This window comes from Canis aureus, chromosome 17 (assembly GCF_053574225.1).
Source record: "Canis aureus isolate CA01 chromosome 17, VMU_Caureus_v.1.0, whole genome shotgun sequence".
NCBI classification, from domain to species: domain Eukaryota; kingdom Metazoa; phylum Chordata; class Mammalia; order Carnivora; family Canidae; genus Canis; species Canis aureus.
Genome location: NC_135627.1, coordinates 53,883,428 through 53,900,332, shown reverse-complemented (window position 1 = coordinate 53,900,332; position 16,905 = coordinate 53,883,428). Strand labels below are relative to the sequence as shown.

At 47.8% G+C, this 16,905-nt stretch overlaps 1 protein-coding gene across 10 annotated transcripts in view; it reads left to right on the top strand.

The window, feature by feature from the left end:
• Nucleotides 1-16,905, top strand: part of ENOX1 (ecto-NOX disulfide-thiol exchanger 1) — a 550,271-nt gene that overhangs the window by 482,730 nt on the left and 50,636 nt on the right. For all 10 annotated transcript variants that reach the window (XM_077855557.1, XM_077855564.1, XM_077855555.1 and 7 more), the window contains 2 exons: nt 4,921-5,028; nt 9,264-9,320. In XM_077855557.1, the coding sequence (XP_077711683.1) occupies nt 4,921-5,028; nt 9,264-9,320 (165 nt within the window). The remainder of the gene's footprint in view (nt 1-4,920; nt 5,029-9,263; nt 9,321-16,905) is intronic.

Genomic DNA, 16,905 nt, shown 5'->3' with positions numbered 1-16,905 from the left:
AGACAAAGGCACCAGGCCAAATGGGCAAATGGGAATCCAATCAAGCCCCGACTCCCCTGCCTAACCGTGTGCCCTGGTGAGGAGTATCGGCTCCCTATTGGATCCAGCTGTTTTTTATTGTATACAGTCATCACATGGGTGGTGCTCATCTGAAATGAATAGCCTAAAAATGAATAGGAATCTGCCTAGCAGAATTCTGGGAAGTGAGCTTGTCACAGAGTCATGAAAGGACCTGGCACAACTAGGGAAGGATGAGGTCAGTGGTTTGGATTTTGTCTAATAGAAGCTGAGGAACCAAAAGAATCTTTAAATTATTATTATCAAAGTATAGTTAACACACATTAGTTTTAGCCATACAACATTTTTTGGTGTCGAATTAGGTAAGTTCTTTGTATTTTGGACACAAACCCCTTATCAGCCATATCACTTGCAAATATCTTCTTCCACTCAGTAGGTTGCTTTTTGGTTTTGTTGATGATTTCCTTCACTGTGCAAGAGATTTTTATTTTGGGATAGACCCAGTAGTTTATGTTTGCTTTTATTTCTCTTGCCTTAGGAGACCTATCTAGAAAAATGTTGCTATGGCCAATGACAGAGAAATTACTGACTACCTTTTTCTTTTCTTTTTTTTTTAGGAGTTTTATGGTTTCAGGTCTCCTATTAAGGTCTTTATTTTTTTTAAATATTAAGGTCTTTAAATCATTTTGAGTTTATATTTGTGGATGGTATAAGAAAGTGATACAGTCTCATTCTTTGCATGTGGCTGGCTGTTCAGCTTTCCCAACACCATTCACTAAAGAGATTGTCTTTTCCCCATTGGGTATTCTTGCCTCCTTTGTTGTAGATTAACTGACCATATATGTATGGGTTTATTTCTGGGCTCTCTGTTCTATACCATTGATCCCTGTGTCTATTTTTGGGTTGGTACCATACTGTTTTGATTACTATGGCTTTGTAGTAGATCTTGAAATCTGGAATCCTGGTCCCTGCAGCTTTGTTATTCTTTCCTAATACAACTGTAGCTATTTGGGGTCTTTTGTGATTCCATTCACACTTTAGTATTATTATTTGAGTTCTGTGAAAAATGCCAAACCAATAATATTTTTTAAGTATGGGAGCACTTTTATTTTTAGATGGCCAGCTCTCTGAGGAGCATAGGGCAAATGACAGGGAAACAAACAGATCCAGAGGGGAGGAAAGGGTTGCCTTAACTATCACCATGAGGATGGGAGAAAAGGCAGAGGAATGGGCAGGGAGATTATGAAGGTGATGAAAGGGCTGGGGTGGATTTCAGGCTTTTAACTCTGGGTTCCAGGGGAGCAGACTCAGGCAGGGGAAGAGAGGTGTGATAATAGGGTTTGAAACACTGTAAGTTAAGGATCTAGTGAGTAGTAGGAGTGAGGCAGAGGCTGTAGAGTCAGCCTTCTAAAGTATAAGCACATGAGATGTGCAGTTGAAGCCATGGGTGTGAACGGATCACCTGGAAAAGGCATGGAGCAAGAAGAAAAGAACCTGGCATGCTGGTCGGCCAGGAGAAAAGCAACGGAGATTTCAGCGAACACAGTGTGAGTAGGGTAGTCTGGATGGAAGTCACGCTGTAGTAGAATGGAGTTTAAATGAGCGTTAAAGGAAAGAGTGGTTTTCATCCCAGTTGCACACTAGAATTATCTCTTAAGGTTGTTGCTGTTTTCTCTTAAGGTATCATTGCCTAGATATTCTGAGTTCATTGCTCTTCTTGAGGACCCAGGAATCAGGATTGTTGTGAAAAGTTTCCCATACTTGGGGCGAGCTCAGCTGGTTAAATGTCTGACTCTTAGTTTCAGCTCAGGTCATGATCTCAGGGAGGTGAGATCGAGCCCGTGTTGGGCTCCATGCTCAGCGGGGGTCTGCTTAAGATTCTCTCCCCCTGCCCGTCCCCCAGCTCACACACACACTCTCTTTCTCTAAAATAAATAAATCATTTTTTTAAAGTTTCCCATATTTAAGAACCACTACCCTTGAGTAGTCTTTTTAGAAGTGTAAATAAACCTCAGCAGCTAGCAGGCATATGATGCGATGTTTAAAATCACAAGGAGTTAGAGAAGTACAAAAAAAAATTTTAATGAAGAATCTGTGTATTACTAGATACATATTAGAACTCTCTGACAAATATTAGAAAGCTGAGTGGGTAACACTAAGTGTTAGTGTGACTGTGGGACACAGGGGCTCTTGCACACTGCTGTGGGTGGGTTATAGAGCCATTCGGTAGAGCAGCTTTGGCAAATTGACATCCTAGGCACACCCTATGAAGCAGTGGTGCCACTGCTGTGTATGCATGCCAGGGAAATCCTCCTGCAGGTGCATAAGGTAATGCACACCGGCATGATCCACTGCAACCTTGCATGGGGTGAGAGCTAGAGGTAATCTGAGTGGCTCTCCCTGGGAGAGTGAATTAGGGATAACTGGGTGGGTGCACTCCAGAGGATATTATGCAGCTCTCAGAAGCAACAGGGTAGATACGTACACATTAACATGGACGGATCTTAAAAAAAAAAAAAAGAGGCTTAGTAAAAGCATAAATAACAAATACGACAGCATCACATAAAAAATGCATACTGCCCAAACAACAATATATATTTTAGAAAAACACATGCAAATAAAGAAGATAGAAACCAGTGAAAGTGGTTGCCTATGTGTGAGAAGGAAGTGGGGATGACAGAGAAGACATTTTATTTTAAAAAGTGTGAGCCCACAGAGATGAAAAGTATGGCATAGGGAGCATAGCCAGTCGTGTCATAATAACACTGCCTAGTGGCAGATGGCGACCACACTTCCATGTTGGGCACGGAACAGTGCATACAGTTGTCAAGTCACGGTGTCATGCACCTGAAAGTAACCTACCTATGCGTCAACTATTCTTAAGTAAGATAGTTTTAAAAAATAAATAAATAAAATTTAAAATAACGAAAAGTGTGATCCCGGGATGCCTGGGGGGCTCAGCGGTTGAGCGTCTGCCTTCGGCTCAGGGTGTGACCCTGGGATCCTGGGATCAAGTCCCGCAGGAGACTTCAGGCGGCACTAAACCACTGAGCCCCCCGGGCTGCCCAATTTGGCTTATTTTTAAAGGCAGTTTACGGATTGGATCTGAAACCTGCCCACTATGCTATCCCATGGGAGTCCCAGCATCAGGAACCCCCCGACACTCTCCGGGAGCTGCTGGGGGGCTGGGCAGAGGCACTCCCTGCTCTTCGGAAGCAGTCATTTTAGGAACTTGTCATGGTGCCCAAGTACTGCACTGGCCCCCTGGTTTCTGTACCTCAATCCACTGATGCGCTTACAGCACTAGGGGAGCCGGGGGGGGGGGGCGTGTATCCCCTGCGTGTGATTCTCACGTGTGCAGGCACTGCGTTTTTAGGAAACGGCAAGGAAATCATTGTTTATGCCAGGAGTGTGGTGGGGGAGATCCAAAGTAGGTCCCTAAATCTAAATCCAGGGCCAGAGGAGGGAACAGAACCAGCAAGCCCCAGGGAAAGCGCAATGTGTTTTTCTGAGTGCTGCGTACTCCCCACAATATACCCCCCTAAGTTTTGGGGGGGTGGTTTGGGGGGGTTTAAGATTTTATTTATTTATTCATGAGACACACACACACACACACACAGGCAGAGGCAGAGGGAGAAGCAGGCCCCATGCAAGGAGCCTGATGCGGGACTCGATCCCGGGTCTCCAGGACCACACCCTGGGCTAAAGGCAGGCGCTGAACCTCTGAGTCACTCCCAGACTAGGTTTTAAAGGTTTAACGTCATCCTCCCAGCTGGTGGGTTGACGCATGGGCCCTCCGGCGCCAGCGTTTGCTGGGGCCTTGCTAGTGAGGCCTGGCCAGGCGGCTGTGCGGCCAGCTTGCCCAGGCCCCAGAGAAGCGGCCTGGACGTGGGACACAAGCCACCTGCTCTGTGGCGGGAACGTGCAAAGGTTCTGTGTCATCAGCGTGGCGCTCTCGAGTGGCTGACACCCAGCAGGGCCGCAGGGACTCGGGCAGGCGGGGTCAGCCTCACCCTGAGCTGCAGTGGCCAGGGCACGGGAAGCTCAAGGCAAGGCTTACAAAAATCCCTTCAGTGGCCCTGCTTAAAAATAGCAGTGCAGGCCATAGCTTAGTGTTTTGACAGCTTATATCAGCAGTTTTCTCGGCTGATATATTGATTGCAGTTTGGACTTCAGTCCTGCTGATCTAATAAAACATCACCGTCATAACAGAGAGAGTAAAAGGATCCTTTGTGGTCCGAGCCACCTGGGGAAGTAGCTTTGCAGAGCTACTCCTACCGTAAGGCTGGCTTTCCCGTCTTAACGCAAAACGATGCGGCCTTGGCCAGGTTGACTAATCACATCGAGCTTGTCTTTTCTTTTATTTTTTTGTTTAAGTTCTTTAGCTACCAAACATGTTGTCTGTTGACATTATTCTGCATATATAGATTTTTTTACAAATATGCATTTGTTTGAAGGGATAGGATGGGGCGTCTTCACAAGTACCTACCACCAGGGCACCTGGGTGGCTCAGAGGGTGAGCATCAGCCTTTGGCTCAGGGCGTGACCCCGGAGTCCTGGGATCGAGTTCCGCATCGGGCTCCCTGCAGGGAGCCTGCTTCTCCCTCTGCCTGTGTCTCTGCCTCTCTCTGTGTGTCTCTTATGAATAAACACACACACACACACCTAGCACAAACTTGTTCTTGTGCCGTGGGGTCCCAACAGCCTAGTAACAGGTCAGAACCTGCTAAGTGATTGGGGGTCGCGGGGGCAGGGGGGGCAGGCAAAGGTTCACTGCTGAAGTCCGGATGGAGCTGCTAAGACACGCGAGAACCTTCTCATGTGTTTGAATGGATCTTTCTAAGATCCTGCAGTCACCTGGCCTTCCCATCCCACTTACCTTACGTTTTCTCCTGTTGACAGCAATTGCTGACCATCCAGGAGGAGTTAAACAACAAAAAGTCAGAACTGGAACAAGCCAAGGAAGAGCAGTCGCACACGCAGGCGTTGCTCAAAGTCCTCCAGGAACAAGTAAGTGAAAGCAGTAGCTCCGGCCTGGGCAGCACCCCCGGCCCTGACACGCACACACGCACACACGCGCCTGCAGCCCGCCTGCCGTGCGCCCAGCCCGTTCCCTCTCACATCTCCCGCCGCCCCGCTCCATGGGATTCGTCGGCCCTGCTCACTCCCAACCCCCACCCGAGCCTGCCCCAGCGACACATGAAAGTTTATTCCAAACGACAAATGAATTTTGATGAGGTTTTAAGGTATTGGAGATGCAGATGTATTTCCGAGGCAGCAGCTGGGTTCCTCTGAAGTGTGATGCGTTTGGCCCCCCACCTCCCCCCCACCCAGGCCACTCACGCAGGCATATGAGTAAGAACGGCTGCTCCACGGGGACGTTCAAAGGAAAAAAAAAAAATCTTCCCCATGCATCAGGGCACTTATCTGACCACACTGAGCAACAAACCTTTTATATGAAGTTTGTAAATCTGACCGTTTCATCCTGGCTTTCTTTGATACTGAAGTGTGGCCTGACATTGATAAGTGGATTTGAAAGTATTGTCTTACAGCAGGTAAGATGGATTGCTCGGCGGTGGAGAGAAACCTAAGCCTGGTGTCTACACAGGAGAGCTCTTGAAATGCTTTCCTATTACCGGCCTGCCCCTGCTGCCAACAGGGTCACGGATGGTAATTGGGAGGGGGAGAAACAACCCCCCCCAAAAAAAATCACATACAGTAACCCCAACCCTTAGGGGTAATCAAATTTAGCTTGTTTTACATTTTTTCACCCGCGGGGGCTTACGAGAAGGCTTGTTCGTACAGTAGAAATAACTTCAAAAGTGCTATTTCTACGAGCACGACGTTGGGAGGCCACAGGCAGCTGTGTGCTCAGTCACTTGACGAGTGGTGTTTAGATTTTCGTGGCTTGGGAGCAGGAAAATAAGGTCTCAGTTCCTCGCCCCTAAAAAGCGTTAAGTGACTTACTGGCAAGTGAAAAGGGAAGATGTTGGCTACTTCGGAGGCTTTGGAGGAAGATGCTGCAGGAGCCCAGGGATGATAAGCCCAGTACAGCTTTGGTGATACAGACTGAGCTGGAATCTGTAGGGTTTGGGGGGGAAACTCGTTCTAACTCAGACTGACTGTGCCGTGACTAGCATCTCTAGGAGGCCCCACATCACTGCAGTGGCTTTCCTCCTCTACCTTCTCGAGACTTCCAGAAGACTAGGCCTGAGGTGGTCCACGTTTGCTCCTGATCGGACACAGCTCCAAGCTTTGCTCTTCTGTCCTGTGCCCAGTGCCACCGCCTCCTGGATTTGCTGGGCCGGGGAGGGGAGGGTTTCTCCTCTCTCCACACGACTCGAGTCCTTTCTGCATGTTGTCTCTTTCGACATCATGCTGTCGCATGTGTGACAGACAACAGCACAGGGAGAACGTGACTTTTACCTGCCCAGATGGACTCGCTTTATCGCGGCCGTCCAGACCCAAACCTGCAGTGCCCCTGGGCCATGCCTGTATCTTGATTTAAAGTCCAAACCCCAGTCCCAAAAACAGATTCCGGGTTTTGCAAGAAGCAGCAGGACATTCCTGTTCTGGGTTCTTGGGGAGTGAAAAGCGCACACACCGGCAGCAGTGAAACAGCCCAATCTCTGCTACTTAAAAAAAAGAAAAAAAAAAAAAAAAGAAATGGGGAGCATGAGAGAAGACCCAAAACAACTAACTAAAACCATTAAGGAAGTAGAAAATATGACTTGGAAGGCCTCATGTTTAAGTCTGCTGGGCCGACTTTAACGGGGTGGCTCTTTTCAAAGACATCAATCAGTACGTTCCTGCGAGGCCAGTGACACGCCGCGACCAGGTGCATGTGGCTGCATGTTGCCGGCACCAGGCTGTTTCCCCAAGAGCCCCGAGCCAGGTGCCCCTGTCATCCTTGCGGTTGGGAGTACACAGGGGACACATTCATTCCATCTCCTTGGCAGCCAAGCACCCACACCCGGACCTACATTTGAAAATGCACCTCTATCCCTCCAGGAGCGTTGCCCCGGGGAGGCTTTCTTGGGACTGGTGTAGGGTCACTACATGGTGTAAATGCTTTCTGGGCGCCTGCATAGACAGGGCCTAGACGGATAGCATCACTCCAGGAGAACGTGACTGCACGCGCCTAGAGCCTTGCTATCCTGCACACACACACACACACACACACACACACATGCACACGGGAGAAGATACACCTGGTACTTTGCTTTTCAAAATGATGCCATTTTATGAGAATTCTAGAAAGGAAGATGAGGTCAGGAGGACAGACCCTTACCATCAGTAGGCCCTGCTCCATCCCGTCAGGGGAGACAGGATTATTCCCCAGGCTCTCCAGAAGATTCCCAGCCTTCCCTGTTTGCTAGGATGAGGCTTCCCCAGCCCCTTCAGGCCCCACCGGCTCCTGATTTCACCCCTTTCCCAAAGGTGGCGGCATCTGACATCTGGAGCTTGTGCACAAGCCCGGGTGTCATCAGACGAGACCTGGTCCTCTGCTGGGGCGGGGGGAGGACAGGGAGAGGCCAGGGAGGGCCCAGCCTGCAGGTGGCAGAGGGAGGAGGGAGCGGCAGCCTGGGGCAGGAGGAGACGGGGGATCAGTCCCGGTGGATGGGGGGGCACGAGGGGAGCCGGTGGGCAGCATCCAGAGCCAGGGCGACGTGGAGTGGCGCAATGGAATGTGCTTGGGGGGGGTGAACCCGGGAAGGTGGCACCGGCCCCCCCAACACGGTCCCTTCCTCCCACAGCAAAATAGCAAAGCCTCGCCTGCTGAGGCCGCTCTATGTCCCCAGGAGCACGGGCTGTGGGACCTAAGGGGGCGGAGAGGGTTGAAGAGCTAAAAAGGAGGAGCACCTTGGAGAAGAAGGAAGAGTTGACCTTCAGCCAGGAGCGCACGGCGGGTTTCGTTAGGTGCCCCTGCGCCCTCCGATCACGGCCGGTGTCGCCCGCGCTGCGCTGGCCGCTTTCTGTTCGTGCCGGTGACCCGCTGTGTTTGCTGTGTGCAGAAACATCAGGGGGCAGCCCTGAAGACCGGGGGGCAGAGTTGTTTTTTCCTATAAGTGGCAGTGACGTGGAAATGAGCCAAGGAGCCCCTGGCCCCACAGCTCAGCTGCCCCAGCCTCAGTTTCTTCACGTTACCCCTCCTGGGGCGAAGCTCCCCTCTGGGCCTGGAGAGCCCCCGACTTCCTCGCAGAGAACCAGACACCGCCTCAGAAACAAGCCACAAAGTAGCTTTCCTGCCAACACGTCCTGATAACCAGGCCCAATACTCCTGCTCAGACACCTTGTCAGCATACGTGCATTTATTTTCTTTCTTTCCACCTTGAAGCATTTATTTCCTGCCACTGAATACTTTATGCACAGCACAAAAAAAAAAAAAAAAAAAAAAAGATGATAATGAAGATGCTGCTTCCGAAGCATTCATAAGCCAGGAAGAAATACTGGCAAGCAGCTACGAGGTCTGCTCCCCGCTTTGCCCCTGCTCTCTGCTTCCAAGCGCCTTCCTTGAGCCCGGCAAGGATAAAATGCCAATTAAAGGTTCCCAGAAACCTCCTGATAACTGATCACTCCTAAGCCTGCTGCAAGAGAGTAAAGAGAGTTGAGTTTTCAAATGTTCACCGCTAAAAATCTCATTTGAGAAATAGCTTTTCTTCTAATGCCTCAGTGACCAAGGAAATGTCTTTCCAACTCTTCCTTTACAAAAAGAAGAAAATCGTTTTCCTTTTTTTTTTTTTTAGACCCCCAGAAACAATGCCAGTCATTCAAATAAGTTCTCAAGGAGGACATGTACAAGTAGCACTGCGGCGTGTTAAAACAACCGAAAATGCATCATTCACAAGCAATCGTTAGTATAACATCATTTAGCTGGTGGCAACTTGCAAACACTGCAGGGTTGAAATTAATAGCAATACAACTAGGAAATGAAATCATTTATTATTCTTAAGAACCAATTTTATACATTTTATGCCTATGGAACTGCTTTCTAATCTTATTATTTAAAAAATAATGACCAAGACCCATTTATATTTTTTTTTACCAGCCATCAGGTTTCATAAAATATTGGTCTCAAACCGGTTTCAATAAGACTCGTTAGAATTATGTGCTCCATCTGTTTTTTTCTCTTGGAAGCTTTATAAAGTGCAACCTCAAGATGAATCTGAATTAACAGGATGATATATACGTAACAGATATGCTTTGCTTACTCATTTGGGTTTTTTTTTTCTTGAAATTTGCAGTTAAAAGGCACCAAGGAATTGGTCGAGACCAATGGCCACAGCCACGAGGACACAAATGTAGGTACCACCAACCTGATACTTGCTCTTGTTGCTTGATGTTGGTTGAATGCCCACAGGTATGTGGCACTTTAGGTAGGACTCCAAGGGAATCAGAAGCCCTGCCTCCCAGTGGCTACGATAACTATGAATGGTTTGGCAGTAAAATATGGTAGACAGGCACTGCCACGGTCGGCGTAGACTACCAAACGTCAATTTCGAGGTACTCGAGCTCGTGTCTATTGGAAAAATTCTCATCTCAATGAATTTCTTTGAGCCCTTTCTATTTTCAAAGCTATCCAGTAATGATAGGTTGGGAGGGCAGATGGAACGAGACCAAAGAGGGCAAGAAGTTGTATATCACGTGCATATTTATTAGGTCTGCTTGTCATTGGCGATGGTATGAGATGATTGCTATGCTGGAGAGGGTTCAGAGCGAACCCCTTGTCTCAGAAAAGCCCTTGAACGTGTTGCCTCTCTAGTGCCGACCTGGAACCGTAGCATGGTGCGCTCCATCCTCTCGATACAAGACCCCAGTGAGCACCCAGACTTCCTCTGTCAGGAGTCCTCGCATGCCCAGTTGCCCCAAATCAGCCAAGTGCTCTCTTTGCCTGGGAAGTTCCTCAGTCCTAGGTGGAAGATTATGGCACGCAGATCATTGTCCCTCCCTCCATTGGGTGGTTTTGCTCTTGTCTTTTAAAAACTCTCTCTGGTGTCTGTATGTGTTTGATTATCCTCATCACAGAAAATGCTTACTAAGCAGTTCTTTTCACGTAACACAGAATCAGACATGGTAATGAGCGCCTGATTAAGCCAGAGCTAGGAGAAATTACACACTTCGTGTTCACTCTTGTTTTAATTATAGACTGAGGAAAGCCTGACATCCAAAGGACCCCCCCCAAAAAAATCCCTCTTAATAACTACTGTTCCTACCGAACAGATATTTAATGTCTGACATTTATTGAGAACCTACTGTGTACGTGGAGCGCCACTAAGGGCCGGCAGTGGGGGTGGTTACCAAGAAGCCCAAGGCTTGCTGTCTGCCCTCAAAGAACTTAAAGCTGAGCTGAGGAATAAGGGGACACACGGGTGACATACCAGATGTGATAAGTATACAGGAAGGTGAGGCAGCTGAGACCCGATGTAGTTTGAAATCTGGACGCTGCGACTCACTAACCGTGTCAGCTGGCGACAGGCTAGCCCTTCTGAGCTTCATTGTCCTGTTCGTACAACAGATGGCAAAGCCGACCGCAAAAATGTGTCCTGCTGTTGTAATGAGCTAAGGAAGGCATGGGGGAACCTTAAGGTGGTGGTATTATGGTTTCTTTGTGGTGGATAATTAAGAATAGCTTCCCAGGGGGACGCCTGGGGAGGTCAGTCAGCTTGGTGTCTGCCTTCAGCTCAGGTCATGACCCCGGGGCCCTGGGATCGAGTCCCTTATCGGGCTCCCTGCTCAGCGGGGAGCCTGCTTCTCCCTCTCCCTCTGCTGCTCCCCCTGCTTGTGCGCGCGCTCTCTCTCTCTCTCTCTGTCAAATAAACAAAATCTTGGGGAAAAAAAAAAAAGAATGACTTCCTGGATCTGTGGGATTTGGGTTGGCTCTGAAGAATGGAAAGGAGTCCGTCCCTCTGTGACTTCTAAGGAAGCCACCATCAAATCCAATAAGCCAGACGAAATGGCAGTATGCCTCAGTTTCCTGGTCTGTAACATGGGGATGGCGTTACCTACCTTTCTTTCCGTAAGGCTTATGGTGAGAAGCAAATGAATGGATGTGGAATTACCTTGTGACTGTGAGGCCCCGAGCAGAATGTTGTTATGATTCTGAGCTCATCTGTTGGTTGAATTAAACCGACAATGCGTGTGAAGGTAGGCCTAACGCGACGTCTAGTCCCTAGGCTCTCATTTTGAGAAATGTCAAAAGGCATTCACTATTAAACGAGAAAAAAAAAATGAAAGATCACCTCTGAGGTCTTTTGTCCTTTTCTGGAGGAAAGTTTTTAGCTTTGAAAAATTCTTCTCTGGAGTCCAGGATGTGGGCTTTGTAATCAACTGAAGAAATGACCGTTGAGACGTAGGGTTTGGGCCCAGCAGGAGGGAGGAGCTGCACCGTGGCCAGGGGTGGATGAGATATTTGTGGAAGATCGAGCCCAGCCACACTTGCTGGTCACCGCAGGTGGCCACCCCTCTCCCTGGCACCAAGGCCAGACTAGTCTTTGTAATCCCTGCCTGTTCTTTCAGGGGTTTCCCAGTAGGTGGGTTCCCCACTTGTCTTTCTCTTTTCTGACTGTAATGTCATCTCCTTTGGGCAGTTTCCCTACTACCTTCACTGGGGTGATGTGAATGAAAAGAAACCAAAACTAGTTATTTTGGCCACCTGTGAGAAGCTCTTGCACGGTATCCTGTGAAGATATTTTTAAATGTCTGCAATGAAGTCTGTGTCTCATCTCAAGTTTCCATCAGCTCCGTGGTGCTAGAAGGAATCAAGGCTTTCAAACCAGACTGAGGGGTTTGGAGCGCATTCGATCCCTGAATAGCCATGTGACCGGGGCCAGTTATTTGACATTTTTTTTTTTTTAATTTTTATTTATTTATGATAGTCACAGAGAGAGAAGGAGAGGCAGAGACACAGGCAGAGGGAGAAGCAGGCTCCATGCACCGGGAGCCCGATGTGGGAATCGATCCTGGGTCTCCAGGATCGCGCCCTAGGCCAAAGACAGGCGCCAAACCGCTGCGCCACCCAGGGATCCCAGTTATTTGACATTTTTGAACTTCACCTTCCCCAACCCTAAGCGTGCTCAGGGCAACCATGGACATAAGCATCTGGCTCAGACCACACACTCAACATGCCAATTCCCTCTCTTCATATAACAACATACATAGTATATTTAATATACTATGAATTTTGACAGGATGGATGTTAATGCAGATCACGATAGGTTTAAAGCCTCTGGCCCAAGAAAAAAATAGAAAAATAAAGCCCCTGGCCCATGTTATTGACGATGACATAGATTTTTTTTTTTTTTACTATAATTATTCACATGGGCAGAAATCTTATGGGTTATTATTTATCAATAACAATTATACAGGACTGGTCCTGGCTTCACTTTTTTTAATATATATTTAAATATCTATTTAAGTTTAAAAATAATTTTCATGGCACCAATGATTTTATGCTAACTATACATACTGCATATATAGAAAAAAGTACATTGCTTTGAAGGAAAATGTAACTTAGAATTTTTGGCACACAAAAGGTTAACAACTATACTAAGAAATTCACATTTGCAGGTAGTTTACCTTCTACTGCTTAAAGATGCAGTACACTATTCTTTAGTAAGAGTTTCATTTCCTCTGATGGATGAAGCTATGGAAACCGTTTTTTTTTCCTACAGTGAGATTAAACTAATTTTGAGAGAAAAATCATATTTTTCTTGTGATATTCTTGGATATTCTTGTAAGAATTGACAAGTGCTTTTTAGAGACAGTAACATTTTACTGAAAAAGAAGTAACTGTCCAAAACTGGAAAAATATGGGAAAAAAATACAGAGGGTAAAGAAAAATAACTTGGTATCTCATTACTCATGATAACCACTATTAATATTTAATTTTAGTTCTTTCCAGTCATATGCATATATATAACCAGAGGGGAAAAACCCATAAATAAATATTATCATGTTGTCTTCAGTTTTGTACCTTTTTGATTTCTCATTATTTCCTATTTTTCTTGTCACCCAATGTTCCTCAAAGACGTGACTCTTAATGGCTGTGTAACGTAGATATGAAATAATTGAACTGCAGACCTATGTGTTAGGCGTTTAACTTCCCATTTTTTTTTACTATTATGAATAATGCTGTAATTAACGTGCCCGTAAATCTTGTTCTGCATCTTTCATATTTGTTTCTGGGGGATACTGTATATTAATGGCCGTATCATGAAGTCTGGCAGGGAGCTTCAGACTCACAGAATCATTGAGCCTTTAGAATGTGCTGGGGCAGGTGCACACTTATGGTACCCACTAGTAGTCCTGAAGGGACCCATAAAAAAATATGTGTCGTCTTGCAATTTACTGACTGCGGTGCTTCGGCCCCAAGAGTTGTTGGGCTTATGGGAGGTTGACCACACCCAGATCTGGTCTGTTGCTATTACTTTTCTACTGTTTTTTACATTTTGTTGAGCAATGACAGTCTCTGATCGACAACACTTTTTCTGGTATTCCCGAGGTCCCCAAACCGAGGCACCTTACAAAGCCTACCCCGTCCCCTATCATAAGATCTGCAAGCTCCCACTCATGAGAAAGGTTTTCTGAGGTCTGATTTGAAGCCATCAGAGCCAACAACTGAGATCACCCGCAAAGGCCTTGCTCTCCAAGAGTACAGCACTTACTGATTTTAAATAGGTTTTTTCCTTCTGTTTGGAACCGGACGCATTAATGACAGCCGGGCAGTCCCAGCCTTTTAACTGTACCCGAGTTTACAACAAGCCTTTATCGCAGTTCACTTAGAGATTTCAGTTATTCCAGACCCAATTCCCTTTCCTAAAAAAGCAAACTATGAGTTTTCTCTTTGTCTCTGTCTCTGAGCTATCACCTAATCTCCCAAACTGCTAAACTAGCCTGGTCCCTAGTAATTATGCAGAACAGATACCAGAATTTGAAAAAAAAAAAAAAAAAAAAAAAGATCATCCATCCTTGTCTTGCATCTCTTTTGATGGCCTCCCTCCCAGAGCTATCCCCACCTCTGATCTTTATGTGTGGATGGAAGGGAGGAGATGCAAGAAATGTAGGAAGAAGTTGGAGGAATCAAGTAAAGTGGCAGCTGGAGCCTGCAGCGTAGAAACCATTGGGCCGCAAAGTTTTCCATGACTTTCCACTGCTACCACCCTCGCATCTGCTATACGAGACCCGCACACACCGGGGTCAGAGAAATCCTTTGCAACCTGTAAAGAGGCCTAATTCCCGACATGGAAGGTACCACTGAGCAGCCCAACCCCCTCCCCACCCAGCAGTCAAACAAAAGCACAGAAGAGAAAAGACTTTACAGGTTGTCAGGCTGGCTCTATAAGAACATAAACCCTGGGGTGGTCTTTAAATCCGTTGGAGTAGGGGATCCCTGGGTGGCTCAGCGGTTTAGTGCCTGCCTTTGGCCCAGGGCATGATCCTGGAGACCCGGGATCGAGTCCCACGTCAGGCTCCCTGCACGGAGCCTGCTTCTCCCTCCTCCTGTGTCTCTGCCTCTTTCTCTCTCTCTCTCTCTCTCTCTCTCTCAAATAAATAAATAAATAAATAAATAAATAAATAAATAAAAATAAACTTCTAAAAAAATAAATAAATCTGTCGGAGTAAAGAAGTTAGGAGCGGAGGGACAACTTGCCCCCTGCTCTTGCCGCCCCCACCACCCCCCCCTGACCTGGAACTGGAAGGAGAGAGACCAGACAGAAAGGCCTGGCTCTTGCCAAGCCTCACCCCACAGGCTCGGTGGGGGCAGCACGAGCCCAAGCTGGGAGCAGGTTGGGGGACACTCCCCATACTACAGCTCCTCCCGCCCTGGGTACTGTGTCCCATCGTGTCCTGTACGGACCGCAGAGCCCCGGCTTTGTCCCACCCAGTCAAGCAGTCCTTGGGGGGGTAGGGTGCAGGCGGCGCAATGTGGGGGTCTGGAACAGACCTGGGCACCAAGTGGCCTGGCCTCCATCCTGGCCCTGCCCCTCACTGTCCAGGGGACCTTGAGTGATACCTGCACCCTTGCGCCAACATTTTTTGACTTCTAAAATGAAGGCAGTAGGGACCCCTGGGTGGCTCAGTGCTTGAGCACCTGCCTTCGGCCCGGGGCGTGACCCTGGAGACCCAGGATTGAGTCTTGCATCAGGCTCCCTGCATGGGGCCTGCTCCCTCCCTCTGCCTGTGTCTCTGCCCCTCTCTCTCGGTCTCTCATGAATAAATAAAACCTTTTAAAAATAAAAATAAATAAATAAAATGAAGGTAATAATCACACCTGCCTCGCAGGGTCACTGTGAGCAGGGCCTAGCGGCGAGGTGGTGTGATGACCCCGGCCTTCCACATGCTGGGGGCTGCGCTAGTGGGTAATGCCGAGCCCCTGAGCCTGTGCCCCACCCCCCTTACCAACTTGTCCTGTCTCCTTCCATCCAGGCTCACTCTCCACCAAGTTAGTGTCACAGCAGGCATCACGGGCCTGAGGTGACTGACTTGCGTGTTTCCAGTAACTCTGGAGAGGAGTCCTTTACCGGAAGGACTGGCTCCATGGAGAAGGGAGTCTCATAGGAATGGGATGTGATAGGTAGATACATAGGGAGCTTTGGGATGCCTGAAAAGCTCAACTGGAAGACCAGCAGCCACTTTGTCTCTCTTCATGGACCCACATATGTAGGTCCCCGAGGTCACCCTTGCTCGGCAGCTGTTCAAAATCCAGAAGGTGGGCTTGTCATGGATGCAAGTTTCCCTTACCCTGTAATACATCATCGCTCTCCTCCCGTACTAAATGCTGACGTCGACAACTTGGCCTCCTCCTCAAATTACAGCTCCTATAGCACCACTGCATTTCTCCGGCTGATGCTCCCTCCCCCAGCCTCTGTCCCTACCACCCCCCTCACACCCTCCTGCCACCACTTAGCTGCCCTACCACGTTTGCTGCTGGGAGTTAACCACATGTTCTGCTAGTACCATGAAATCCCTAATTCCATCTTAAAAAAACAAAACAAAACAAAAAAACAACCCTACACATCCCAACCCTGTACCTTGAAAAGGACCAATGCCCGGAAGAGGCCCTGTACCACCTTCGGGCTCACTCAGAGCCCCAGGGAAGGACAGGAGGGAGCTGCTATCAAAAACAGGCTGGCTGCATGGTCAGTGCTTTCGCGTCCAGGAAACCCTCGAGAAGTTTTTTTAGCAGGCTGCTCACTGCCAACCGACAGTGTGTTTCCTCGGCTGGCGCTGGGAGCTGTCGTTCTGTCCTTTGTGTTGGGATAGGAGTCGACTCGGTCGTAGCTGTTTTGCCATCAGTAGATTTGGGGCAGATGGCAGGATGAGCACGTTAGTCTAATAAAGCTGACGGGTTGGGTTGAGAGAAGTGGAAACACCTTCTTCCCCCAGGCCAGGTTGGAGAAGACGAGGCAAGAGAGCCCTAAGTCTCAGCTCTGTGTGACATGGTCTGACACAGACAAGGATACCTATAGCCAAAGCCACGATGCAAAGCAGAAGTCTCTGATTTGGGAGACCCGATGTACTTTCCCCCAAAAAGCTGTACGATCCTACCTGATGTGGAAGCAAAAGCAATCGTGTAAAATGGAAAAACAGGCAACATACAGATCCAATATACGTACATATGGATGTTTCTTATTTTAAAAGCTCTATTTCGTTTTTGTGGGAAATTTGGAAAATGCAGAGAAATATAAAGAAAACCACCTGCCATCTCGCCACTCAGAAATGAGTGTTTCCACCTCTTCAAATGTCCCTTGTCTTTGCATGCACATGCATACATTTTTACCACACTTGAAGCATATCATGTGGGAAGTTTTACAGTCTCCACTTTTCTCCTTATAAATCAGTAGCTTTTCCCCCATGTTCTTAAGTACTTTTTAATATGACTTTTAA